The sequence below is a fragment of the Ranitomeya imitator genome, chromosome 8, assembly GCF_032444005.1.
Source record: "Ranitomeya imitator isolate aRanImi1 chromosome 8, aRanImi1.pri, whole genome shotgun sequence".
Lineage (NCBI taxonomy): Eukaryota > Metazoa > Chordata > Amphibia > Anura > Dendrobatidae > Ranitomeya > Ranitomeya imitator.
This window is the reverse complement of record NC_091289.1, coordinates 46771654-46798738: the sequence shown is the minus strand read 5'-3', so window position 1 is coordinate 46798738 and position 27085 is coordinate 46771654. Positions and strand designations below refer to the sequence as shown.

At 42.7% G+C, this 27085-nt stretch overlaps 1 protein-coding gene across 2 annotated transcripts in view; it reads right to left on the bottom strand.

Moving 5' to 3' along the window:
- The window catches only part of RAC2 (Rac family small GTPase 2), a 125939-nt gene extending 99446 nt beyond the window's left edge, over window positions 1-26493 (bottom strand). The window contains exon 1 of one of the 2 annotated variants that reach the window (XM_069736850.1): window positions 26332-26493. In XM_069736850.1, the coding sequence (XP_069592951.1) occupies window positions 26332-26366 (35 nt within the window). In that variant the 5' untranslated portion in view covers window positions 26367-26493. The remainder of the gene's footprint in view (window positions 1-26331) is intronic. The other variant, XM_069736851.1, reaches the window with a different exon arrangement.
- Window positions 26494-27085: the final 592 nt, after the last annotated feature.

Genomic DNA, 27085 nt, shown 5'->3' with positions numbered 1-27085 from the left:
GTGGTACTGTCCAGGTCGTAGCATCAGAAACACCAATGTCCTATCTCAACACACTGTCAAGCCTTCCAATGGCCTCACAGATAAAGAACTAGAAGAAGCTGAAGCTTCTCGTTTCTTGCTGTTAGATATGGAAACCATCCTATCATGACTTTGGGACCATACCTATAAAACAAAAAGAGTAAGTACCTGACTCCAGTACACTTGAATATTGCCAACCTAGGAGGCCTTAAAAAGTGTTGGAGGGTCCAACTAAGCAAATTTCACTACAACATGTAGTACTGTCCAGGTCGTAGCATCAGAAACGCCAATGTCCTATCTCAACACACTGTCAAGCCTGCCAATGGCCTCACAGATAAAGAACTAGAAGAAGCTGAAGCTTCTCGTTTCTTGCTGTTAGATATGGAAACCGTCCTATCATGACTTTGGGACCATACCTATAAAACAAAAAGAAAGTACCTGACTCCAGTACACTTGAATATTGCCAACCTAGGAGGCCTTTAAAAGTGTTGGATGGTCCAACTAAGCAAATTTCACTACAACATGTGCTACTGTCCAGGTCGTAGCATCAGAAACGCCAATGTCCTATCTCAACACACTGTCAAGCCTGCCAATGGCCTCACAGATGAAGAACTAGAAAAAGCTGAAGCTTCTCGTTTCTTGCTGTTAGATATGGAAACCGTCCTATCATGACTTTGGGACCATACCTATAAAAGAAAAAGAAAGTACCTGACTCCAGTACACTTGAATATTGCCAACCTAGGAGGCCTTTAAAAGTGTTGGATGGTCCAACTAAGCAAATTTCACTGCAACATGTAGTACTGTCCAGGTCGTAGCATCAGAAATGCCAATGTCCTATCTCAACACACTGTCAAGCCTTCCAATGGCCTCAAAGATGAAAAACTTTCTTGCTGTTAGATATGGAAACCATCCTATCATGACTTTGGGACCATACCTATAAAACAAAAAAGAGTAAGTACCTGACTCAGGGGTTGAGTTTACTGCAACTTAATGGACCAGCAGAGTCTTAATGATCAGAGTAAATGAGAGGATGGATCCTAACTAGTACCGACTGACCACGGTTTAGAAAAACATTCTTGAGCAGAAACATCAGATGACTCTGCTAGAAAGAGTGCTGTATAAAATAGTGCGACCGATTGTTCTATGGTTCACCTGTATTCTCTGAGAGCGATGTTAGAAAAGTTGATAAGTGAGTGCACAGAAGAGCGAAGAAGGGATATTTCGGTCAAGCAAAGACATTTGCATGGTTGCAGAGCTTTTACTATCATCGTATTTTACTGGATACAGCCTTGGAAGTCGGTCAAAGTTACTGAAAATGCAACTTGTCGAAAGCTGTAGAGCAACAGTCATCGGTTGGGATGGTGCAGACTACTTCTTTATTGCAAGTGATATTAATGGACTATCTGACAGCTCAAGAGTCCTTAGAATATCTAAAATACCTGCTGGTCATTGTGGACCACTTCACACAGTCTGCTGCTCTAGCAACTCCCATGAGAGATCAAACAGCAGAATCTGACAGCATGGGAGCCACAGTGCATCATTACCGCCGATCAGACCTGCCGGTGTTTCTCGCACTGTCATATCGATGACAGCGCAAAACACAAACACACCCGGTGTTTGGGGGGAACTTCCTGGTGAAGTCCGTGCCCGAACAGTAGGTGTTTGGTATGGACCCCGAACTTTACTGTTCGGGTTCGCCCATCTTTATTGCTAATATCTCGGCAACGAAGAGGCAATACTAAAAGAAAAATATTTTTTTCTGCTCTGTAGCCACTATTACATTGTGTCCAGTTCAATGTGAAAAATTTGATGAAAGGTCCTTTTTACATAATTTGAAGCCATAATGGTCTTTAAATCACATATTCTTCTCTGCCCAACAATCCATAGATGCTACACCTAAAATGACTTTCTCCTGCCAAACAAAAAAAATACTGCCTACAAGGATTGTGTTAATTTTTTTTTCAAATGTCCGATACCTGTCAAGGGTGGTAAAAGCGCTCTATATAGAGCAACCGCAGATCTAATTCAGATTTATTCACCAACTGTTGCCTGTTGCTGCGTGTTTTCCTTTCCCCATTACTTCTATTCAAATTCATAAAGAACATCCCCCACCGACAATCTGTTAGAGCATACTTTACTTTTACATTAAGCATCACTATATTTGGAAGCATCGAGTTGATTAGTTGCCAAATTATGCCCACCTAGACACAACACGGTGTGGTAAAATGGCATAAGTGTCAAAACTAATGCAAACACTATTCATATGCAATGGATGAATCCACCTACCTGCGAGTGATTAGCATTAGAATAAAGAAAGTATTTACATTTTCTCATGTGGAGGAACCGAGGTGCATGAAATCTGAGTGATTAGCGTTACACGCTACAACTACGTCTAACAAATTGGCTCGTTCCTGCTTAAAAGGGGTTTTCCAGCTTTATGCAAATAAAACTTAATCAATGTATAATGAAACAGATAAACATTGCAAATATGCAGTGTTTTAGTTCTTCATGGTTTTCGAAATCTTTGCCATCAGGGAATGAAATACACTTGTTTACATCTAGTGGTTGTAAATGGACACAGCACGTATGCTTCTCACAAATGACTCATGGAAATATTTTAAAAGAAACCTGTAAAGTTCCTTGACTGCCCCAATCACTACTATAGTGGAGCGCCCGCTAGGGCCGTGGGATACTCGGTACCGGGTTGGCACAGTTCTTGAAGGGGAAGTCACGGTGGCAGTGACCTGGTCCGTGGCCCTGGGCGTTCAATTAAAGCGGTTTGAAGTGTAGAGGCAAATAAAGTCTGTGGAGAAATGTTTGTAACGCTACCTGTGGTACTCGGCCAGGGATGGCCGATGCTGCTTAAAGCGGTCCACTGGGGATGATGGTGTTGCAGCAGAGTTGGTATGGCTCCCCACAGGTAGAGCTTAGTCTCTAGGGCTCCTGATGCAGTTGGTAACGTATGATAGATGGTGGGGTGCAGAAAATAATTGGAGAACACAGGATTTGCAGTCTCTTTACTTTCGAACTGCCAGTGCAGTCCGGGGCACAGGTTACAGGTGATCTTTGAAATCTGGGCAGCCTGGAAGCGGTTCGAAGTCCCCCTAGCCAGGTGGGGTTGGAAGCCTTCCTTCTGTGCTGAATTCTGGGTTCTTGATGCCTTAGCTTTTCTCAAGTCCCTCTCTCAATCTGTCCCTCAGGTGGAACACTACCCGCATGGCAGGCACCTCAAGCTTTTTTTAGGTGTCCCTTTCTCGTGGTGACTCTGGGCTCTAATTTGCTGCTGTGCCTTTGGGTCTCTGTTGTGGCCAGGAGACCTGCAAACTCCTGCCCTCCGGATTCAGTTATGGGGCCTACAGCTCCCACACAACCTTGGACTCCGGTGTCTGGTTCTTGCGCTTAATCCTGGGGGTGAGCTCAATCGCAGCTCCACTCCAAGTTTCTCTCCCACTTGCTCCTTCTCCCTTCACTGTCTCACACAGACTGACTCTAACTCCTCCTTCAGACCAGAAATTATAGGGAAGCTACCCTGAAATTTGGTTTAGAGCTCCCCATTCTGGCCTGGAGTCAGGAAAGTGTTGTATGATCATATTACCTGCCAAGGGGATTCCTTCTCGCTTCCAGGCATGGCATCATCCTCCCCGGGAGGGAGGCAATACCACTGTGGCAACTGGATTCCTGGGGTGCCACAATAGTGAAGTGGGTGCAGATTTCTTTAATTTGATCATGTCTTTTATTTAATGTGAACCTGTCAGCAAGATTTTGCTAAGTAAATTAAAGACACTGTCAGGCTGGCAGTGTTAATTGGATTAAAATGATACCTGGGGTTAAGAAATCTGTCCTGTGGTTCTTGTGTAATCAGTGTTAGAAGTTTTCTGCTAATGATATGCCCGTGCACTGGGGCGGAACAGTAGGCATAGTCTTATCTTCCTTCTCTAGGCCAGAGAAACCAAGGAAAGACCTGCCCACAGGCCACCCCGAAGCACAAACATGTTCCTCATCATACAGACAGACTGTTTGTGCTTCGGGGCAGCCTGTGGGCAGGTGTTTCCTTGGTTTCTCTGGCCTAGAGCAGGAATATAAGACTCTTCCAACAGTCCCGCCCCAGAGCATGAGCAGGACATTAACTGAAAACTTCTCACACTGATTACACAAGAACCACAAGATGGATTTCATGACCCAGTATCATTTTAAGCTGTTTAACACCACCAACCTGACAGTGTCTTAACAAAATCCTGCTGACAGAGTCATTTTAACTTAGGAACACTGCAATCTTTGAAGAATCATTTTTTAATTTTATATCTTTCTCCACTGAACTATGTTATATATGGGGGTTTTATATACTATCATTTTTACGCTTTCTGTTTTTGTAAGGCACTAAGCACTTTATTTGTTATCTCCTCATTTGATCATTCTATCTTCCAACACATCAGTGAGGGATGGGAGAGACAGCTGCTGGCGAGCCTTGATGCCATTCTTGTCAATTTAGGGTGCCAACCCCCACTGATAGGCAGGGATAATACATATAGGGGCATTTTATGTGTCATACATTTGACATAATAACATATTTTTTACATATCCTCTGACTTACACACTTATTGTTCAGAATTTTCTGCTCCCCTGTCCCACTCAGGGCCTTATAGTGCCAGCAGGGTGAGCCGTCAAGGAGCGGGGGCGCCACTGCTCAGGTATAGGGTACCAACCTCTGCTGACAGGCAGGGTGGTTTAGTAGTAGAATAGGGTTAGGCACATCCCTATGGTTTCTCTATTAGTGTGATATTTTGGTGGTGGTTGTGTGTTTATTCACTTTTTTAGTAAGAATCTTTTATTGAAATAATGAAGGTTATAGTTTAATCTATTGATACAAAATATGGTGTTCTACTGTGAGCCATTACCTTAGACATGTGTCACTTATGATTATAGTATTTTTTATGGTTTTCCAATGTGTCCATGAAATAAAAATATTGTCTGTCCATGATTTTTTAACAAGCTGCCCAGAAATCCCTTGTTTAGGTGAGATGTGATTATAAGGTTCGAAGCAGGACTAGGCTGTTGGAAGGGAAACCCAATCGTACTAGTCCTGTATCATTAGCATATAAAACCTAGAACAAATGAGCAAAAATCCTGCTGTAAATAAGTAAAAAGCAAAAAATGCATCTAAATAACACAGAGTTTTTAGTAATACTGTTTAGTAATACTGTTTTTGATATAAAAAATAGCATAAAGGCTTTCCCACCACGACACAGTAACTCTGATCGGGACAGTCCTACACTGTCTAATATTAAAAACCTTACCATATGTTAATGTAGACCTCAGTGTGAATAAGGGCAGACAAAAGGACTGGGCCCAGCCCAGGGGCGGACTGGGACTAAAATTCAGACCTGGCATTTGAAGTTACACAGGCCCACTTGTCACATGGTGACTGTATAATATCTTTGTACACTTGTAGGCAGGGCCGGTTTTAGGCAAAGTGGGGCCCTAGGCAAAGTTTAAAATGTGGCCCCAAATGCTAACATATCTGAATATGCAGCATTTTACTTGTTTAGTAAAATACACCCCATAGTCCTCCAGATATTATAATGTGCACAACAGTCCTCCATATAGTATAATACACTCCCTATAGTCCTCCATATATTAAAATACACTGTTCAATCCTCCATATAGCATAATACACTCCTCATAGTGCTCCATATAGTATAATGCACCGCTATAGTCATCCATGTAGTGCAATTCACTTCTCATAGTATAATGCACCCCATAGTTCTTCATATACAGTAGTATAACATATTCCCCATAGTCCTCAAAACAGTATCATGCAGCCCACATATAATATAATGCAGCCACCACCCTACAGAATATAATGCAGCCACCCCAGAGTATAATGCAGCCAACCCAGAGTATAATGCAGCCACCCCATAGAATATAATGCAGCCCCCTCATAGTTTAATGCAGCACCCTCATAGAGTATGATGCAATCACCCCTCAAAGAATATAAATATAATACAGCCCCCCATAGAATATAATTCAGCCCCAAATAGAATAGAATACAGCCCACCTCCCCACAGAATATAATGCAGCCCCATCAAAGAGTATGATGCAATCATCCCTCATAAAATCTAATACAGCCCCCCATAGAATAGTAGCATATAGCACAGCCCACATAGTTGTATACAGCACAGCCCACAGAGTAGTATATAGCACAGCCCACATAGTAGTATGCAGCACTGCCCACACAGTAGTATATAGCACAGCCACACAGTAGTATACAGCACAGCCCACACAGTAGTATATAGCACAGACCACATAGTAGTATACAGCGCAGCCCACATAGTAGTATATAGCACAGCCCACATAGTAGTATATAGCACAGCCCACACAGTAGTATACAGCACAGTCCATATAGTAGTATATAGCACAGCCCACACAGTAGTATATAGCACAGCCCACATAGTAGTATATAGCACAGCCCGCATCTCTCCTCCCCCCCCCCAAGAATGACCCCACAGTCCAGTAAAAAAAAACACACTCCTCGTGCCCGCGTTGCTCCGTGCTCCTGTCTCGGCAGCTGCCACTGCACTTCCTGGGACACAGTGAGTGTGTGCGCACCCGCAGTGTCAGAGGCAGAGTGGGGAATGATGGGAGAAGGAGCATCAGCAGACACTCTCTCCTCCATCATTGCATTCAACTGTACCGGCGTCATAGATGCCGGCATAGTTGAATGCGACGGCGGCGGCGCAGGAGGTTGAGAGTTACCGTGTCATGGTGGGATGGCTTTTATGCTATTTTTGGTCAAAAACAGTATTTCTAAAAACTCTGTGTTATTTAGAAGCACTTTTTGCTTTTTACTTATTTACAGCAGAGTTTTTGCTTATTTTTTCTCTTGTAGGTTTTATATGTTTTACGGCCAATGTGAACATGCGTTTAACCTCTGCATGTGTGCCAACTTAAGTCAAGCTCAATTTTTGTGTTTTTTCTCTATATCATTAGAATGCATAAGATCAGTTAATCACTAATGACTACTTTTCTCAACCATTCTCTTAGTTTTTTTTTTTTTCTGGGAAAGCTGGGTAACATTAAAACGTTCAGAAAACGTTTATCAAGCTTTCCCACAGATGGATGTTTCTCAAGAAATATGTAAACATAAAAGTGAACAACTTGACGGACAACAAAGACAGATTCATCAACGTAATGATTGTCCAGAGGTGAAGGAGGGCCAGTCCCTATGGCAGAACAGGCTGTTCCATACACATGGCCTGCATATACTTACAAAAGGGCAGGGCAGCTGCAGTAAGATCTATCTTCCCTTCCACAGGGTTACAACAGTCGCCTGCCCTGTTAAGCACATCGCTATTTAACCCCTTCCCACCATATGGCATTCAATTGCAGTTGGCTGCTGTATGATCCTGTATGGTCTAAGGCAGGAACAGACATATCACTGGTGCAATCTGGGGCCCAAGAGGTAATGGGGTCCATTTCTATCTCCAAAACAGGTGCAGTTTTGCATTTTCAGGAGCTCTTCGCCTGCAATGGGTCCATATATTGTTCTTGCACAGGAGCCTTTTTCCGTCTGTGTCCACCAGTGGTCTAAGGGGTTATGTTTTGGTGATCTGAGTCAGCTCAGAACCCGGCTGCATGTTACATCTAACCACTGCATGCAACGACTAGACTCATCCATCAACGTCAGGTGCCAGCTATAAGCTAACTCATATCACAACCATTCAACCCAACGGATGCCATCGGTGCACCATCATGATGTGCAGCAACACAGCTGACTATGTTTTTCCATACAGTGGGGGTTCTACTGTGCGGCATACTTTTTTGATTGCGTTGTAGCCAATGGCTGACATATATGCACTCTATGGCTATACAGTATGATAGCATATGTTAGAGGTCAATGTCAAGGAACATTCCCAACATATGCTTCCAACACAACCTGTTTCAGCTGGATGTCCAGAGGCCGGTTGCTGGTGTGGACGTGCCCGTCCAGGTGGTGCATGACGTCTCTCTCAGTTACAGAACCCGAAACACATGGGCTACTTGCACATTGAACAAGTCTGTAGGAACCTGTTCACACCACCAAGAAACTTGAAGACACAAAAGAGCACAGTGAGGTCAAAAATACTCTGTTGTATAAAAAATCACAGTAATAAGCAAGTGCTAGTCAAAAGATGGAAAAAACAGGGTATTTAGTTGATCCAGTTAGAGTGCAGGAAGATGACGCTGCTCATCGTGAGAATAGGGACGGGAGAGAAAAATCATTTGGCTTATTTTTAAATGTGTTGGAGAAGAGCATCTGGACGGGGACATTATTAAAGAAAGGGGCCAAGAAGGGGGATATTATTGCATGATGGGAGACATTATGAAAGAAAGGAACCAGGAATGGAGATCGTTATTACAGGATGGGTGACAATATACTGTAACAGAATGCAGAACATTAATTCAGAATAGGGGCCAGGATCAGAGAAATTATTATAGGACGGGAGACATTATTACTGCATGGGGGCTAGTATGGGGGAAATTATTACAAGATAGGTGTTATAATTGCTGTATGGGGGGTCAGAATGAGGAACATATATTATTAGTTTATGTAAGCAAGTGAGAACAATATAACTGTTGGTAGGCAGTGAAGATCCAAATGGAAGTATGAGAAAGGATTTTTTTATTTCAGGTTTTTCAGTCAATGAGTTTCAAGTCATTCCAGACTTATTCCTCAGGACACAAACCATTTATATTACACTGGGAAGGTCCATGAATGTTTTCCCCTTCCCAGCCTAATAAGACTAGCCCTCAGCCACCCCAGAAATGGCACATCAATTAAATGCACCTATTCTGGCGCTTAGCCCCGGCTCTTCCCAATTACTCTAGTGCGGTGGCAATCGAAGTAATAGTTTTTGGGATTGATGCCAGCTGGGTAATGTTAGCTGGCATTAAGTCCAGGGGTTTGTCATGGAGAGGTGTCCATCACACAAAAACTAACCCCATATTTAAAAATAAAAATACATACAAGAAAAAAAAAAGTTTATTTGAATAAATACCGTACTCTCTGACATATTCTCTGGTTCACCCATTTAATACTAAAGAAAAGAATCCCCGCAGCTCTGATGTTCCCACAACGTCCAACCATTCTCTACTGCAATCTGGAGCGTCGTTCTGAGAATGATGCTCCACAGGTCACTCCAAGTCATGTCTCATGGGCGATGACGTTATTGACATCATTGCTCATGAGATATGACCAGAACGAGGCTCCATAGGTCACTCTCGGTCATGTCTCACGAGCGATGACGTCAGTAACGTCTGATAGACACCTTTCCATTACTAACCACTGGGCTGACATTACACAGCTGACCTCAATCCTGAAAGCTCTTACCCCGATTGCAACCCCACATGGGCAATCGGGAAAAGCCAAGACTAAGCGCCAGAATTGCCGCAAAGGGGTAATCTCTATGGATTGGATACATTGGATATGTTTAGAGCATTATGAAAAGCTATGAATGTATTCTATCTAAAGGGTCTGCACATTACAAAAGTTTGCCAAACCTACTGATTTTAGCGGGACTGACCAACCATCTAATTTGTCTGGGACCTGCTGTCTGTGCCCAGACAGATATCAAGGGTCATAAACATTAGGAGGTTGGATATGAATTAATTGATCCTTTTATTTAGTGGGGAGATAAGCTGCTATGAGATGATTCTCATAGGGAACATGGGAGCGTTCTGCAGATGACTATCTAAGGTGGCTAGCTTAATTACCAACATAACTTGAACAAAAAAATCCACTAAACTCAACGAATGGGTATAATGAAGTGCTCTCAAATGTGTCAATTAATTATTATTTTTATTATTTTGAAAGTGTAAACTTAAAGGCATTCTAGTAATTGTGAGCCCTACATATGCTCTTGCATTATACCTGTTAATACCGCCAGGTGAAAGTCTCATTAACCTGTCAAATGTAAAAAATACTCTTTTTTTTGTTGTACATTGGCTCATAGAAAACTGTGGATTTGTATAGATCTTTCTCATTCAAAAGTATTCTTCTGACGTAGGTATCCGATATACAGTAGATGCGGCGAAAGAGACAAAGCTGCACAGCGCGTTTCACTTTGCGTATGTTGCCTTGGTCATGACCTGATTTTGACATAGCTTACAGGTGGTATATGATATTCGGTTTTTATGAATTTTTAAAAAAAATGACAAGTAAACATGCAAATTTTAGCTTATCTGTAGATGCACAACTTTCCCTGTGTTAACATGTGTTGCTAGTTAGTAAAAGATCTGAACTCTGGTATGACTCACGCATACGCTGTAGAGCAGGTTTTACCTGTTCTTCCTATCCTTCACTGCTGCATATTAAAATCTCTGTCCATCAAGTTCTTCTCAATTGAACAAAGTCTATAAATTACTTACAAATACTAGACAAAACCACAACTGGCATTTTGTTCAAGTCGACCCTTGGTATTGTTCTTAGGGTCTTTTTAGAATGTATAGCTTCTTATGAGTCTCAAAAGTTAAAATATTGTTTATACCAGAAACATGGTTGTCAAATGAACATTCAGCTGACATTTAGTTGTATGGGCACCTTAAAGGGAAGCAATCTATACAAAATGACCTATTGCTTAATTCTATTTTTGCTAGGTGTATTTTTTTTAAAATGTGCAATTGTTTCTTTTCATATCGCTATATTTATTAAAAACACAACAAAATAAAACAAAAAAAATAGCAATCTTACACTTTCCATGCTAGGAACTTGGGCTTTTTTACACTACTGTACTTTCCAGAAGAGTTTTCAGAAAGCTCAGTATCATCAGAGGCTGGAATACAATGACAGGTAACACCGCTGTACACAGTTGATAATACAGAATCCACTAATCACAATAAGCGAAGGAACAGCTGACCCTGCTCTCTCTCCCTTTACAATGACATCTGCACATGCTCATTAGACACATTAATATACAATATAGGGTCGGGATATGTACATGTGTTGTTTCTTGAAACAAAAGGACGAATGAGTTTTAAAATAGTGGCCAATGTGGCAATTGTAAGATTTCTATTTTTTTTTGTCTTAATACAGATTGTGATATGTAAAAAAATAAATTGACACAAAAAAATAATAATGCATTTAACATAAAAGCTTAATTTAATCAACAGGTCATTTTCTGATGATCACTTCCCTTTAAACCAATATAGGAAAAGGTTTATCTCAGTCTACAAAGGACGTGTGAAAATTAACCAAACAAGTGGTTAATATTGTGAGGAGCACAACCATTGCATTAAGCTATACAGCTTCACAAGAGGCAATGGTACCCCTGAAGAGCCCCTGCGTGATGGGCCATTAGTGAAGGAAGGCCAATACCTACTAGCTAGATGGAACCATGAGGAACCAACTGACATCGGAAAAGTTTCAGGATGTGACAAGTTTACATGTGGAACCTGGTCAGGTGCTTTGGATCATGAAGTTCCCTGATATAAAGGTCCTGCACACCAAACCGCAGAGAGAGTTGGTGCCAAGGAAAGGAGCGGTGTGGACATGAGCCAGAGATGACGCTGAAGCCTGTGTTATAGGCTTCAGCAAAGCATATGCATCTCCAGAGTACTGGCCGCTCACAGAAGGAGCCAAGACAATGCCCAGTGAGATCCAAAGACCTGACTACGCCGGTCAAGATCCGAGGACCAGACCTACGCCTGTCAAAACCCAGAACCCAGACTGCGGTGGTAAAGGCCCGAACCCCCAATCTATGCCGGTCAAGTTCCAGAGGATAGACACCAGCTGAGAGCCATCTTTTCCCTAGGTCTAGGAGACACCCGCCGTCAGTCAGGCACCAAAGGTGCAAGAGGAGACTTCGACCGATGGAGGGAGCTTGTGGTGAAACGAAGAAAACACGAGTGTGACAGGCTGTACCTTCCTACACCAACGTATGGTACAGGGGTTGGCCAGGGTTAGGACAACAGGTGGGGGTCGGTTGGGGCAAAGGAAGCTCAGCATTCTTTAATCAACTTTGTTAGAATTATTTGTGGCCTAGCAGGAATACCTGGTAACCCGCTCTAGGGCCATTGTGCCAAGAGGAGGTAGGAGTAAATTTCTAATGCCATGAATGGTGACGTTGGTAAGGTTGTCGCCGTTCATAGCCAACTATATCTGGTCACCTTATTGATGTCACCGTTCATAACTGCAGGAGCATCCTCATGCTACTGTCAGTGAGTTCCGGGTGACATGCTGAGCTGTAGCATACTCATGCAACCGCTCAACACACCAACCTGATGTAGCAGAGCTGGAGATCGTTGTGGGATATCATCAATATGGATTATCTGTGTACAGGTGAGGATTACTTTGCTTTTTATTTTTATTTGGATCTTAATAATTGGGTAAATGAGGGTCAGGGAGTGTTTTGCTCAAATAAAGGATTTTGCTCTTTGTGTGTTTTTTTTAACTTAAACTCATGAGGTTAGTAATGGGGGTGTCTTATTGATGACCTTCCATGATTAAACCCAGGGCTTGATGTCAGTGAACATCAAACAGCTGACATAAACCCCAAAACCATTACCCCACTTGTCAACCCACCAGGGAAAATGGTAACAGCCGTGGTTAAATGCCAGAATTGAAGCATCTAATGGATGCCCCATTTCTGGGGCAGCTGAGGGCTAATGTTATCACTCTGGGAGGGTGCCAATATCCATAACCCCTTCCCAGACTATTAATATCAGCCCAAAGATGCCTGTTTAACCTTTGCTAGTTATTAAATTTTGGGGGGACCCGAGATTATTTTTTGGGGTACCCCCTTTTTAACCCCTTCACCCCGAAGCCTGTTTTCACCTAAGTGACAGGGCCAATTTTTACAATTCTGACCACTGTCACTTTATAAGGTCATAACTCTGAAACGCTTCAACGGATCCTGGTGATTCTGAGACTGTTTTCTCATGACATATTGTTACCATGATAGTGGTAAAATTTCTTCTTTGATATGATTTGCATTTATTTGTGAAAAAAACGGAAATTTGGAGAGTTATATCACATAATTTAGTTAATAACCAACATTTCCCACATGTCTGCTTTACATCAGCATAATTTTGGAAACATAATTTTTTTTTGTCAGGGAGTTATAAGGGTTAAAAGTTGACAAAATTTGCAAAACCATTTCTTTTAGGGACCACCACACATTTGAAGTGAATTTGAGGGGCCTATATGACATAAAATGCCCAAAAGTGACACCATTCTAACAACTGCACCCCTCAAGGTGCCAAAACCACATTCAAGAAGATTATTAGCCCTTCAGGTGCTTCACAGGAATTTTTGGAATGTTAAAAAAAAATGAACATTTAACTTTTTCACAAAAAAATTACATCAGATCTAATTTGTCTTATTTTACCAAGAGCATCAGGTGAAATTGGACCCCAAAAGTTGTTGTACAATGTGTCCTGAGTACGCTGATACCCCATATGTGGGGGTAAACCACTGTTTGGGTGCATGACAGAGCTTGGAAGGGAAGGAGCGCCGTTTGACTTTTCAATGCAAAATTGGCTGGAATTGAGATAGGACACCATGTCGCGTTTGGAGAGCCCCTGATGTGCCTAAACAGTGGAAACCCCCCACAAGTGACACCATTTTGGAAAGTAGACCCCCCACAAATGACCCCATACTGGAAATTAGATCCCCCAAGGAACTTATCTAGATGTGTTGTGAGAAGTTTGAACTCCCAAGTGTTTCACTAAAGTTTATAACGCAGAGCCGAGAAAATACAAAATCTTTTTTTTCCCACAAAAATGATTTTTAGCACCCCAATTTTTATTTTCACAAGGGTAACAGGAGAAATTGGACCAAAAAAGTTGCTGTGCAATTGTCCTGAGTACGCTGATAGGCCATATGTGGGGGTAAACCATTGTTTGGGCACATGGCAGAGCTCGGAAGGGAAGGAACGCCATTTTTAAATGCAGACTTTGATGGAATGCTCTGCGTGCGTCATGTTGCGTTTGCAGAGCCCCTGATGTACCTAAAGAGTAGAAACCCCCCACAAGTGACCCCATAATGGAAAATAGACCCTCAAGGAACTTATCTAGATGTGTTGTGAGAAGTTTGAACCCCCAAGTGTTTCACTAAAGTTTATAATGCAGAGCCGTGAAAATAAAAAAAACAATTTTTTCCACAAAAATGATTTTTTAGCCCCCCAAATTTTATTTTCACAAGGGTAACAGGAGAAATTGGACCAAAAAGGATGTTGTGCAATTTGTCTTGAGTACGCTGATAGCCCATATATTGGGGTAAACCGCTATTTGGGCACATGGCAGAGCTTGGAAGGGAAGGAGTGCCATTTTTGAATGCAGACTTTGATGGAATTCTCTGCGTGCGTCACGATGCATTTGCAGAGCCCTTGATGTACCTAAACAGTAGAAACCCCCCACAAGTGACCCCATATTGGAAATTATCCCCCCAAGGAACTTATCTAGATGTGTTGTGAGAAGTTTGAACCCCCAAGTGTTTCACTAAAGTTTATAACGCAGAGCCGTGAAAATAAAAAATCTTTTTTTTCCACAAAAATGATTTTTTAGCCCCCCAATTTTTATTTTCACAAGTGTAACAGGAGAAATTGGACCAAAAGAGTTGTTTTGCAATTTGTCCTGAGTACGCTGATACCCCATATGTTGGGGTAAACCACTGTTTGGGCGCATGGCAGAGCTCGGAAGAGAAGTAGCACTGTTTTACTTTTTCAACGCAGAATTGGCTGGAATTGAGATCGGACGTCATGTCGCTTTTGGAGAGCCCCTGATGTGCCTAAACAGTGGAAACCTCCCAATTCTAACTTCAACCCTAACCCCACCACACCCCTAAACCCAACCCTAACCACACCCCTAACCCGAACATGCCCTAACCCTAATCCCAACCCTAACCACACCCCTAACCCTAATCCCAACCATAAACGTAATCCAAACCCTATCCCCAACTCTAGCCCCAACTCTAACCCTAACTTTAGCCCCAACCCTAACTTTAGCCCCAACCCTAACCCTAACTTTAGCCCCAACCCTAACCCTAACTTTATCACCAACCCTAACTTTAGCCCCAACCCTAACCCCACCACACCCCTAAACCCAACCTTACCACATCCCTAACCCGAACATGCCCCTAACCCTAATCCCAACCCTAACCACAACCCTAACCCTGACACACCCCTAACCCTAATCCCAACCATAAATGTAATCCAAACCCTATCCCCAACTCTAGCCCCAACTCTAACCCTAACTTTAGCCCCAACCCTAACCCTAACTTTAGCCCCAACCCTAACCCTAACTTTAGCCCCAACCCTAACTTTAGCCCTAACCCTAATGGGAAAATGGAAATAAATACAATTTTTTAATTTTATTATTTTCCCCTAATTAAGGGGGTGATAAAGGGGGGTTTGATTTACTATTTATAGCGGGTTTTTATGTTTGGCTGCTGTCACACACTTAGGCTGGTTTCACATTTGCGTCTGTGTGCTCAGCGTACAATCCACATAGATCTGCATGCATCATGTGTACCTATCTTTAACATGGTGTACGCATAGATATGCATTCGCATGGTTTTGCGTACGCATGCGTTTTTTCACGGTGTGCAGCTGGGCGCGGCAAGCGCACCATGTTGCATTTTTGGAGGTGTCAAAAATCTGTCAAATATGCGCAGACATGTGCATGTGGATGAGTGCGTCAAAAAAATGCATTACTGTCTATGGGAACGCTTGCGTACACATGCGTTCTATGCGCTTGCGTACTTCGGACTGCGCATGTCCAGGAACTGTTTAGAGACACGCCCATTGAGACACGCCCAGCTGGAAATATCGAACGCATGCGCATAAAAAGTGCAAACGCATGCAAACGCTGCGGTTTTTTGCTGTCGTGCACGGATAAAAAACGCTGCATTAGCATGCGTTTACATGCGTTTTTGCATGCGTTTGCGGTTGCGGATGATACGCTGCGCACAGACGCAAATGTGAAACTAGCCTAAAAGACGCTTTTTATTGTAAAAAATAGTTTTTGCATCACCACATTTTGAGAGCTAGAATTTTTTCAGATTTTGACCCACAGAGTTATGAGAGGTCTTATTTTTTGCGGGGCGAGTTGACTTTTTTAATTGGCACCATTTTCGGGCACATGACATTTTTTGATCGCTTCTTATTCCGATTTTTGGGAGGCAGAATGAACAAAAACCAGCAATTTAGGAATTGCTTTTTTTTTTATACCGTTCCGCGTGTGGTAAAATTGATAAGGCAGCTTTAGTCTTTGGGTCAGTACGATTACAGCGATACTTCACTTATATCTTTTTTTTCATGTTTTGGCGCTTTTACACAATAAAAACTATTTTATACAAAAAAAAAAAAAAATTATTTTTGCATCGCTTTATTCTGAGAGCTATAACTTTTTTAGTTTTCTGCTGATGGAGCTGTATGGTGGCTTGTTTTTTGCGGGACAAGATGATGTTTTCAGCGGTACCATTTTTATTTACATCCGTGTTTTTGATCGCATTTTATTGCAGTTTTTGTTCGGCGGTATGATGATAAAGCATTGTTTTTTGCCTCGTTTTTTTTTTTTTTTTTTTTTACGGTGTTCACTGAAGGGGTTAACTAGTGGGACAGTTTTATAGAGCGAGTCGTTACGGACGCGGCGATACAAAGTATGTGTACTTTTATTGTTTTTTTTAATTTACATAAATAAATGGATTTATTGGAAAATATATATGGCACAAAGGGATTAATAACCAGTAAAGGCTATGCAGACAGCTCCCAACTATTATTAATAAGCTGGGAAGATCCATGGATAGTGGCCCCTTACCCAGAATAATAACACCAGTCCCCAGCTTTCTGCTTTCCCTCAGCTGGTTAAGAAAAATTATGGTGACCCCACACAATTTTTTTGCTTTTATTTATTTCTTTTTTTGTTAAATATATGTACATTAAATCACACACACACAGTGCACTAATTAAGTCACTGGCATTTTTTTAATCTAACTATCTATATCTGTATTTAAGGTTCTTTTCTTACTTAGGCTACTTTCACACTAGCGTCGGACTCGGCCCATCGCAGTGCGTCTCGCCAACGTATCGATGCTAGCAGTGAATGCGCCGCACAACAGGGGCAGCAGATGCATTTTTCCAGCGCATCCGCTGCCCCATTGTGAGGTGCGGGGAGATGGGGGCGGAGTTCCGGCCGCGCATGCACAGTCGGAAAAAGCGGACCGTTGGCAGCAAAAAACATTACATGTAACGTTTTTTGCTCCCGGCGGTCCGCCACAACACGGTGCAACCGTCACACGACAGTTGCGACATGTGTCAATGCATCGCAATGCGTCGCGTTAGTCTATGGGGCAAAAACGCATCCTGTAGACAACTTTGAAGGATGCGTTTTTTTCCATAAACGATGCATTGTGACGTATTGAAAAAAACGCTAGTGTGAAAGTAGCCTTAGAAAACTAGCTTGAAAAGAGGTAGAACAGTGGTGGGCAATTAATTTTCCTGAGGGGCCACATGAGAGACCATGACTGTTGTAGCGGGCTGAACCAATAGGCTGAAATTAATTAGGCCCAATATTAATATCAACATATTAATTATAATTATTATATTAATAATTATATTAAAATTAATTATATCACTTAATATTGAGCAAAACTAACTATGCAGACATCCCCTATATATAATTTGAACCTGAACACAGCCCCTTTAATATATCGAATGAGGCCCACACAGCCTCCCCAGGGCCAGCACTTGAAGCCCACACAGCCTCCCCAGGGCCAGCACCTGAGGCCCACACAGCCTCCCCAGGGCCAGCACCTGAGGACCACACAGCCTCCCCAGGGCCAGCACCTGAGGCCCACATAGCCTCCCCAGGGACAGCACCTGAGGCCCATATAGCCTCCTCAGGGGCAGCACCTGAGGTCCACACAGCCTCCCCAGAGCCAGCACCTGAGACCCACACAGCCTCCCCAGGGCCAGCACCTGAGGCCCACACAGTCTCCTCAGGGCCAGCACCTGAGGCCCACACAGCGTCCTCATGTCCAGCATCTGAGGCCAACACAGCGTCCCCATGTCTGGCATTTGAGGCCCACACAGCGTCCCCATAGCCACTATATGAGCTCCACACAGCCTCCCCATGGCCACCATATGAGCCCCACACACCTTCCCCATGGCCACCATATGAACCCCACACAGCCTCCCCATGGCCACAATATGAGCCCCACACAGCCTCCCCATGGCCACCACATGAGCCCCACACACTCTTTCCATGGCCACCATTTGAGCCCCACACAGCCTCCCCATGGCCACCATATGAATCCCACACAGCCTCCCCACGGCCACCATATGAATCCCACACAGCCTCCCCACGGCCACCATATGAGCACCACACGGCCTCCCCATGGCCCCCATATGAGCACCACACAACCTCCCCATGTTCGTGTTAAGACCCCCATAGCCTACCCTCCATGTTAAGACCCCCACAGCCTCTGCTTTTTAAGATGAAATAGTATCCCCATGTCCATGATAAGACCCTCTAGCCTCCCCATGTGCAGCCAAACATCCCATATACATAAATAAATGAAAAAAAACACCACACACCTTTCTCCCATTCCCACGGTGCTCTGCTCTGCTTCTGTCTACGGTGCGCTGTCTCTCTGCAGTAAACAGCTGACGCGAAGACATGACGTCATCGCATCAGCTGTTTCACAACCTGATTGGTGGAGGAAAGATCCGGAGACCCCTTCCTTCATCATTGTAGTCAGCATGGATGGAGACTCACTGCAGAGATAGCGGGCTGGCGCAGACAGCGGGCCGGCACAGACAGCGAGCCGGTGTGCACGGTGCGGCCCGTGGGTCACTGTTTTTGGTTGTCTCAGCCCGCGGGTTGGAATTCAGATGTCATACGAATGTCGTATGGATGCTACTTGATAAAAATTGCATTGTTCTCGCAGGACACTTGTCCTACTTTTCAGGAACAACATTGGACCAATTTATTTACGCTGATGAGTTTGAGCGAGCCTTCAAACTGCTTCCACAGTTCCACAAAATCCCACCATACCAGAAGTAATAAATAGTTCTGCCTCATGCTAGTCTGTGCATTGCCTCCGGTCACCTGCTCACAATGCCACCATGACCCCATCACATTTTCATGCACATTAAATTTCTATCTGTCCTCAATCATCTGTGCTAACTGGTAATTGTGCCGAAGAAACTTTTGCTTCGTTGGTAGGCACCATCACCCCTACTATTTCTGCTATCTTGGTAGCAAGTCTCATGAGTAGTAAAAAGTTTACTGTCATTTATGGTCAATGTTCTGACGCATTAATGTCAACCAGTTGGACACCTAAAGAAATATTTGATAGAGATAAAAGGTGAAACAAAAAGAGAAGTCTTTTTTGAAAGATCAACAGTAAAACAGGATCTACTCTGGAAAAATATACTGTATGTGGTAAAAGATATCATCGCAGAAGCCAGACATAACACTTCTGGTCACTTTTCTAATTGAGCCCCTTGGATTGCTGAGGGTTTCATAATCAGGACCTGCATTGATTAGTTGGGACAACCTCTTTAGACACTTGTTTGGATTCTCATCCCTGACCGACCTAAATAAGCTGATAACATGGGCAAAAAACATTGCAGATAAAATGTAATGTTGGTAAATGCATTCGATCTAAGCCCCATCAGGTTATTACTGTATGTATATCGAATGTAATAAAACTAGGAGTAACTGAACTACATGGCTGGGCAATATACTACGTGGGCTGTGCTATATACTATGTGGACATGCATACTCTAGAACAGAGGTCCCCAACTCCAGTCCTCAAGGCCCACCAACAGGTCATGTTTTCAGGATTTCCTTTGCATTGCACAGGTGATGCAATTATTACCTGGGCAAGACTAAGGAAATCCTGAAAACATGACATGTTGGTGGGCCTTGAGGACTGGAGTTGGGGACCTCTGCTCTAGAATACCCGATGCGTTAGAATCGGGCCACCATCTAGTGTTCAATAAATGCTAAAACTGACCTGCCAATATGATTCTCCAGGTCATTACGAGTTCATAGACACCAAACATGTCTAGGTTCTTGTTTACCTAAGTGGTGAAAGAAAATTCCTATGCTTGTTAAAAAAAGGGGCTATTTTCCGACACATGTAGAATCACCAGTTTTTGTGATCAGGAGTTGGGTGAGGTCTTATTTTTTGCATGCCGAGCTGATGTTTTTATTGATACCATTTTGGTGCAGATACGATCTTTTGATCTCCCGTTATTGCATTTTATTGCAATGTTGTGGCGACCAAAAAAAGCGTAATTCTGGCGTTTTGACTTTTTTCTCGTTACGCCATTTAGCTATCGAGTTAATTCCTTTTTTATATTGATAGATTGGGTGATTCTGAACACGGCAATATGTATATGTTTGTTTTTTTATTGTTTTATTTTGAATGGGGCGAGAGGGGGGTGATTTGGACTTTTATTTTTTAAATATTTTTTAAAACTTTTTTTTACTTTTTGCATGCTTCAATAGTCTCCATGGAAGACTAGGAGCTGCACTACTTCGATCGCCTCTGCTACATACAGGCGATGATCAGATCACCTGTGTGCAGCAGAAATGCTCACTTGCTATGAAAGCTGATCACCGGGCGGCGCTCATAGCAATCTGGCTATGACAACCATATAGGTCTGCTGGAGACCTGTGGTTGTCATGCCGACCCATTGGTGACCCGCTATCATGTGATGGGGTCACTAATGAGTGGGATAAAGGGCTCGATTCTGGTAAGCGCAAGTTAAATGACAGCAGCATTTAACTAGTTAACAGCCATGGGTGGATCGCAATTCCACCCACGGCTGTTGTGGGCACATGTCAGCTGTATAGATCAGCTGACATGTGCCTGGAAAGGTGCAGGCACCAGCGCTGAGGGAGTCCGACGTGGGCATATTATTATGCCCAACGTCGGAATTGGGTTAATAAATAGGATGGAAGGTCTTTCTTAGGCCACATTCACATGTTCGCTATTTGGTCAGTATTTTATTTCAGCCAAAAACCCACAGGAGTGGGTGAAACAAACATAAGTGGTGATATCCTTCTATCATATTTTTCCTCTGATTGTTCCACTCCTGATATTGGCTTACCAATACTGAGGTAAAATTCTGACCAAATACTGAATGTGTGAACGTGGCCTTACATTGAGGCTAGAAATTTGAGCTTGGTCAGTTTCACAAAATAAACCATAAATGATATCAGGTACAATATGTTTGGTCACTACGTAGAAATAAAATGGCACTTGACTTATTTTTCTAACGGACTTTACAAGGACCCAAGGGCATGTATGATGTATTATTGCTTCAGAAAGGTTGTACTCAACCTCATATTGTTTTCAATATACTGTATTTAAATATTTTTCTTTTGGTTTTATGTTATCTATATTTTATACATTGAGTATGTTCCTAGGTTTTTCGCTTGTTTACCACTTTTTTTTAGATGTAAGTAATGTATCGGTATTGCAATGTAATGTTATATAATGTAATGTTGTGTCTCCCACCAGGTGTAAGTTAAAACGGAAAATGGCTATGCTTTTAAAAGTGCTGACAGATTCACCTGTGTGTATAAAATACAAATTGTAAAAATTGAGATAGACCTAAAATGAAGCAGATCTAAACAACAAATACATATTACGGTATATTCACAGCCTCCATTTATGAAGCCCAGACTATGTCACTGAAAGCATATATCTTGTATACCGTACAATGATTTTTTTGCCTTGGAAAAACAAAAAATGATACTGTATTTGGCCACTTTATAACATGCATTCATATGTCAAATAAAACTTCACTTCTGATAATAATTGTCACAAAATGAATGATTGTGTCAGCACCACTTCCCCTCTTGGCCCGGGCGTGGTGCTTTGGTGTAATTCGCTTTTTTTTTTCCAGCATTTTCAATAATGTACCTTTTCTTGCTGCTGGGTCATAATAAGTAATATGCCAATCATAGTAATGTCACAGACCTTGTAAATGATGATGACGATGAGGATGATTGGCACCATGATCCCAAAATGAGAAGTGCTGTTATGTGACCTCGATTGCTGATGCTCATTTTATTAGTTAATTTCTCCTTTATCAAATTATACATTTTTGCAGAAAACCATTCTAGTGTAAGTCAAGTGTAAGTCAAGTGAGAACTGCCATATCTCTTATCTTCATCTCCATTTCTCCCCCTCTTTCTCTCTTTTTCTCTCTCTAGCCCCCTCTTTCTTTCTCTCCCTCTTTCAATCTCCCTCTCTCTGCCTCTTACTTTCCCTTTTTCCCTTTCTCTCTTTCACTCTTTATCTCTTTCTCTCCCTGTCTTTCGGTCCCCTTCTCACTCTCTCACTCTCTCCCCTTCTATCTACTTCTTACTCTATTTCCCCTTTTCTCTCTCTCCCTCCCTTTAGCTCCCCCACCTCTCTCATCCATTCTTTCTCTCCCTCTCTCTCTCCACTCTCTCTCACTCTCCATTCTCTCCTCTCTTACTCTATCCCTCCTTCTCTCTCTCTACCTCTTATGTTCTCTCCCTCTCACACTCTTCTCACTCTCTCTTCCTCTCTCCATCCCTCTCTCTCATTTTCTATCATTTTTCTATCTTCCTCTGTACCTTTTTCTCCTGTCTCACTGTCTTTCTCTCCCTATCCCTCTCCTTCTTCTAAATTAGGTGGTGGAGCTGTCATACCCACTACCTTGAAGCCATCAATGAGTTTAATGTAAAAGGGTGAAATATGTTTTCTTGTGGTAACAAGTGTTAATTTCCGTGCAGTGGTGGCATCAGAAGGCCAGCCCCCCAAAAAGGTGGAAGAGTGACATGAGGTGCTCAGTGAAGAGAAGGCTGACGCCATTAGTCTGCTAGGAGCCAGAGAGAAAACAGTGTCCCTCGTGTTCGCAGAAGGAGTGCTGGAACACAATACAGAGTCAGAGGACATGAGCGGTGAGAGACAATATAGAGACCAGTATGCAGTGGATGAGTACTGGCAAGGATTTGGAGTATTTTGTCTGTCCTGGGAGCCTGATTATCACAATCAAGTAGTTCCGGAGATGCCACCATCACCAGTTATTGTTGTTCAGCCTGGAAATAGACACTAAGTGTACACCTCTCAAGGAACTGGAGAGTACATGATCACTCCAGAGAACTAAAAAGAGGGGAAGACCACTGCAGGAGGTAAGCAAGCCTCAACTCCATCCCGTTCAGTAAGGACAGACAAAGGCCAGCAACTATTGCATTGTGCCCAATTTTCAACCCAAAGAAGCTGCAGTAAATTCCTCAGAAGTGCTGAGAAGTGGTATGCCAAGGAGAGGAAGATGTTAAAAAGATCCAGGGAGGACTTTGGGCCTTGACTTCACTGGGGGAGCCTGATGCAGCTGTGCACATAGTTCCAGTGATGACTTCACCTTGAAGTGGCTTGGTTCTACCTGAGAGTAGTCTGGAAGAAGATGGAGAGATTCCAGGAGACTCCTGAGAAGTGACCAAGGTGCCTTCTGGGCATATTCAGTTACTCAGTTGTTTCAGTGCGATATTTTGAGGGGTTAAGTTTGAGGAGCCCCCAGTCTAAAGGTTGGAGACCAGCCAGGACTCAAGAGAAGTTTAATATAGAATATTCCGTGGCACTACTGTGAAGGTGCACAAGTGGGGTACCTAAGCCACAAATAGTAATAATAAAACTTGGCACTCAACTTAATAGATCTTTGTTCAGAAAATTTTATTTTGCAGTCTGTATAAACGTTTTGGTCTTTCATGGACCTTAATCAGTCTGCCGACTGCTGCAGAAGAAGAGGAAATGGTTTAATGTAACCAAATTTGGAGTTCCTGTGCCAGGAGAAGAAGTGTCATGGAGTAATCCAGTGGAATATTTGTTGGATTGGGTTATATAGCTATATAGTAATATACAGGAAGCAACGTCCCAAGTAGAGCATTGGTGGTTAGTGGGTATGCCGGGGGTGTAGGACGCGATATCTGGAGATAAGACGGAGATGGTAAGACGGAGATGTACCTCATTTGCTCGGCTTGTTTACCATCTACATGTAAAATGTCATCGCCGAAACCGATAAGAACCTACCTCTGTATAAGACATAAGAAGTTGTAAAGTGTACTGCTTGCTACCTTGTGTGCCTTAGTGTGTTAACAATTCAAGAGTGCATTATTTTTATGAACGCACCTGGTGTTTTTGTCTTGTAGTCTAATGGACTTGGTGAGGAGTGGAACGGGACTGGTCTGAAGCAGCAATGCCAGAATACACAAACATCCAGAATTCTCATTTATTCTGTAACGTGCTGGGGTGTCGAATCCATGACACTCACCACGGCTACCACCCCAGGCACGTTTACATTCTCTCTCTTCCTCACCCTCATCTATCTCCTTCTCTCTCACTTTCTCTTTATGTCCCTCTCTCTATCTTTATTTTTGTAGGGTGGTGGTGCTGTTATGGACAGAAAGGAACACGCTGCCACTTTAAGATACAGCACCTCCTTGTCTGGTGTGATGGAATGTTCTGCTCCCCCCTGCAATAGACTGTGTGAATGAACTGCCCTGTGCTGAGGGGAGGGGTTGAGCCTTTAGAGTGTGTGAGCAAAAGCTGCTGCAGAGAACGTCTGTGCTTGTAGCTGTGAAAGAGGACTCACAATCTGGGATGGAGTGGACTCGTGAAATTGGACAGACTCTTCGGGTGCAGCCTACACAGTCTGAAAATTAGCCCAGTTTTTCATAGTAGCTCATGCTGGATGATAAATTTAGCACATTTTAGGCACTTTTGTTTTTACCACTTAATAATTACCTTGCTTTGAGCCAAATTTCTGCGAGAAAATATTGGCTTTATTCTGGGGCAGAGCATTGCATCTCAAGGCATGCCGCCTTTTGAACAAAACCACATAGCATCTCTGCTGAGCTGTATCCTCTTGCAAAACCAGGTACAAAAAGTGTTACAAGAAATGCATGATACACATTGTGCAAGCTACACATTGGCTTTGCAAATCTTTACATATGTTAGCAGTTAAAGGGCTTGGTCTAAAAATAATAAATAGTCTAAAAAAATAAATATCTAAGATCTCCTGCCACACCTCCGCCAGCCTCTGAGCTTCCTCTTGTGACTGCTGTAATAAAGCATTGCTGACTGCAATGACCAGTGGTCACATGTTCTTACATCCAGCATAAAATATTTAGAGTCAGTCTCATAAGAACATATGAGCCCTGCAGACAATCATTGGCTGCAGAGGTTACTCAGTGGTCACCTTTACCTTCGAGATTGACAGAGCTTGGTTCCGGCAATCGATTTTGTCACCACTGGAAGATGAAGCATGGAGACTGGCAGGGGACATGGGCACTGCTACAGATGGGTGAATGATGGGGAATAGGTAGGTGAGTATACATCTTTTAATGTGTACACCATGCTGAGACTTTTTTTTTTAGAAACAAAAAAGAACTGGGCGACCCCATTAAGTAAACTAGTTTGTGTAAATGCATGCTATGAGGAAGGAAACCATACAGTAACTGAAGTACAAACAAAAGGTTTTAGTAATTGTTAACCACAAGGAAGAAAAAGGGGATTTTTTTCTAGGTTGTTATCTAAACTGTAGGTATAAATGGCATGCTAGTTGCCAAATCACATTGCCAGTAAATGAAACAATGGCCTCCAGCCCAGGATTTAATAACTAGGTGATGAATGTGTGTCTGTAATTCTACATGTCGTCATTATTGTGAGTGCAGCGTGAATTAGTGAAGATTTGCTTGGAAACGGAGAATGACATTAGGAGAACGTGTCCAGAATTTGGTTCCAGGTACACTCAAGCTATTCTAGATGGGCACCACCTCCACCCTTAGGTCACATTCACAGCGGAGGCCGGATCTGACTTTTTATTTGCAATTATTCACCAAACCTAGAACACCCTTCATTGTTATCAAAATCCAGAAATGACCCTAATAAAGGATAAATTCTCAAAAATACGTTTGCATCATCTGGTTGATACTTACAGTAGTCTGCAACCTACGAATAGGGCATGTAGTATAGGCTACTCTAATATGGACATGCTGCACATTAATCTTTTTCAATCTATTACAGAATTGATGCTCATGCAATCAAATTTTTGATTAAAAAAATACTCTAAATCAGAGGGACTGCTCATATAAAAAATATGAGAGTATTCTCTTAAAGGAGCAGACGTACATGAAAGTCACAACATAAACCACATATACAGGAAGTAGGTTGTATAGCGTAAGGGCTAATTCTACAAATTCAAGTTTCCATGAAGTGCTCAGTTTTTTTATATTATATGTCTTCCACCACTTCTATCCCAGTAGAGATACAATGAATATTTTTCTACTTACCCATCTCCCACCACGACACACTTTATGGCCTGCATGGCTAGTTAGAGACGTGATCTTGTGTTCTGTGCACTTGCCACTGAACAAAAAAAAGGAACTTACAAGATAGAGAGAGGAGGAGGAGGATGTCTACACAGAAGCAACCACAAATGCTCAATGCTGTAAAACAGGAAAAGATATTTCCCCAACTATACAGGAACTAAAAAGTGTCACTCTTTACCGACAAATAACTGTCATGTCAACTTCATTCTACTCTTATCAGGCTAACTAAGTAGTGTCCAAAAGGTTTCTTGCAATGAAAGTCACGTTTCTGTTGTCCCTTTCTATCTATCCTTTCTATCTATTGTCCTGGTTAATGAGGGTACAATTCAGGACATCTGTAAAAGGTTAAATGTATTCGAATTTACATTAGCAATTAGCATAAAAATCATGTGCCCGTATTGACTAAAGGTACCGTCACATTAAGCGACGCTGCAGCGATATAGACAACGATGCCGATCGCTGCAGCGTCGCTGTTTAGTCGTTGTGTGGTCGCTGGAGAGCTGTCACACAGACAGCTCTCCAGCGACCAACGATGCCGAAGTCCCCAGGTAACCGGGGTAAACATCAGGTTACTAAGCGCAGGGCCACGCTTAGTAACCCAATGTTTACCCTGGTTACCATTGTAAATGTAAAAAAAAAAAACCACTACATACTTACATTCCGGTGTCTGTCGTGTCCCCCGGCGTCAGCTTCCCTGCACTGTGTAAGCGCCGGC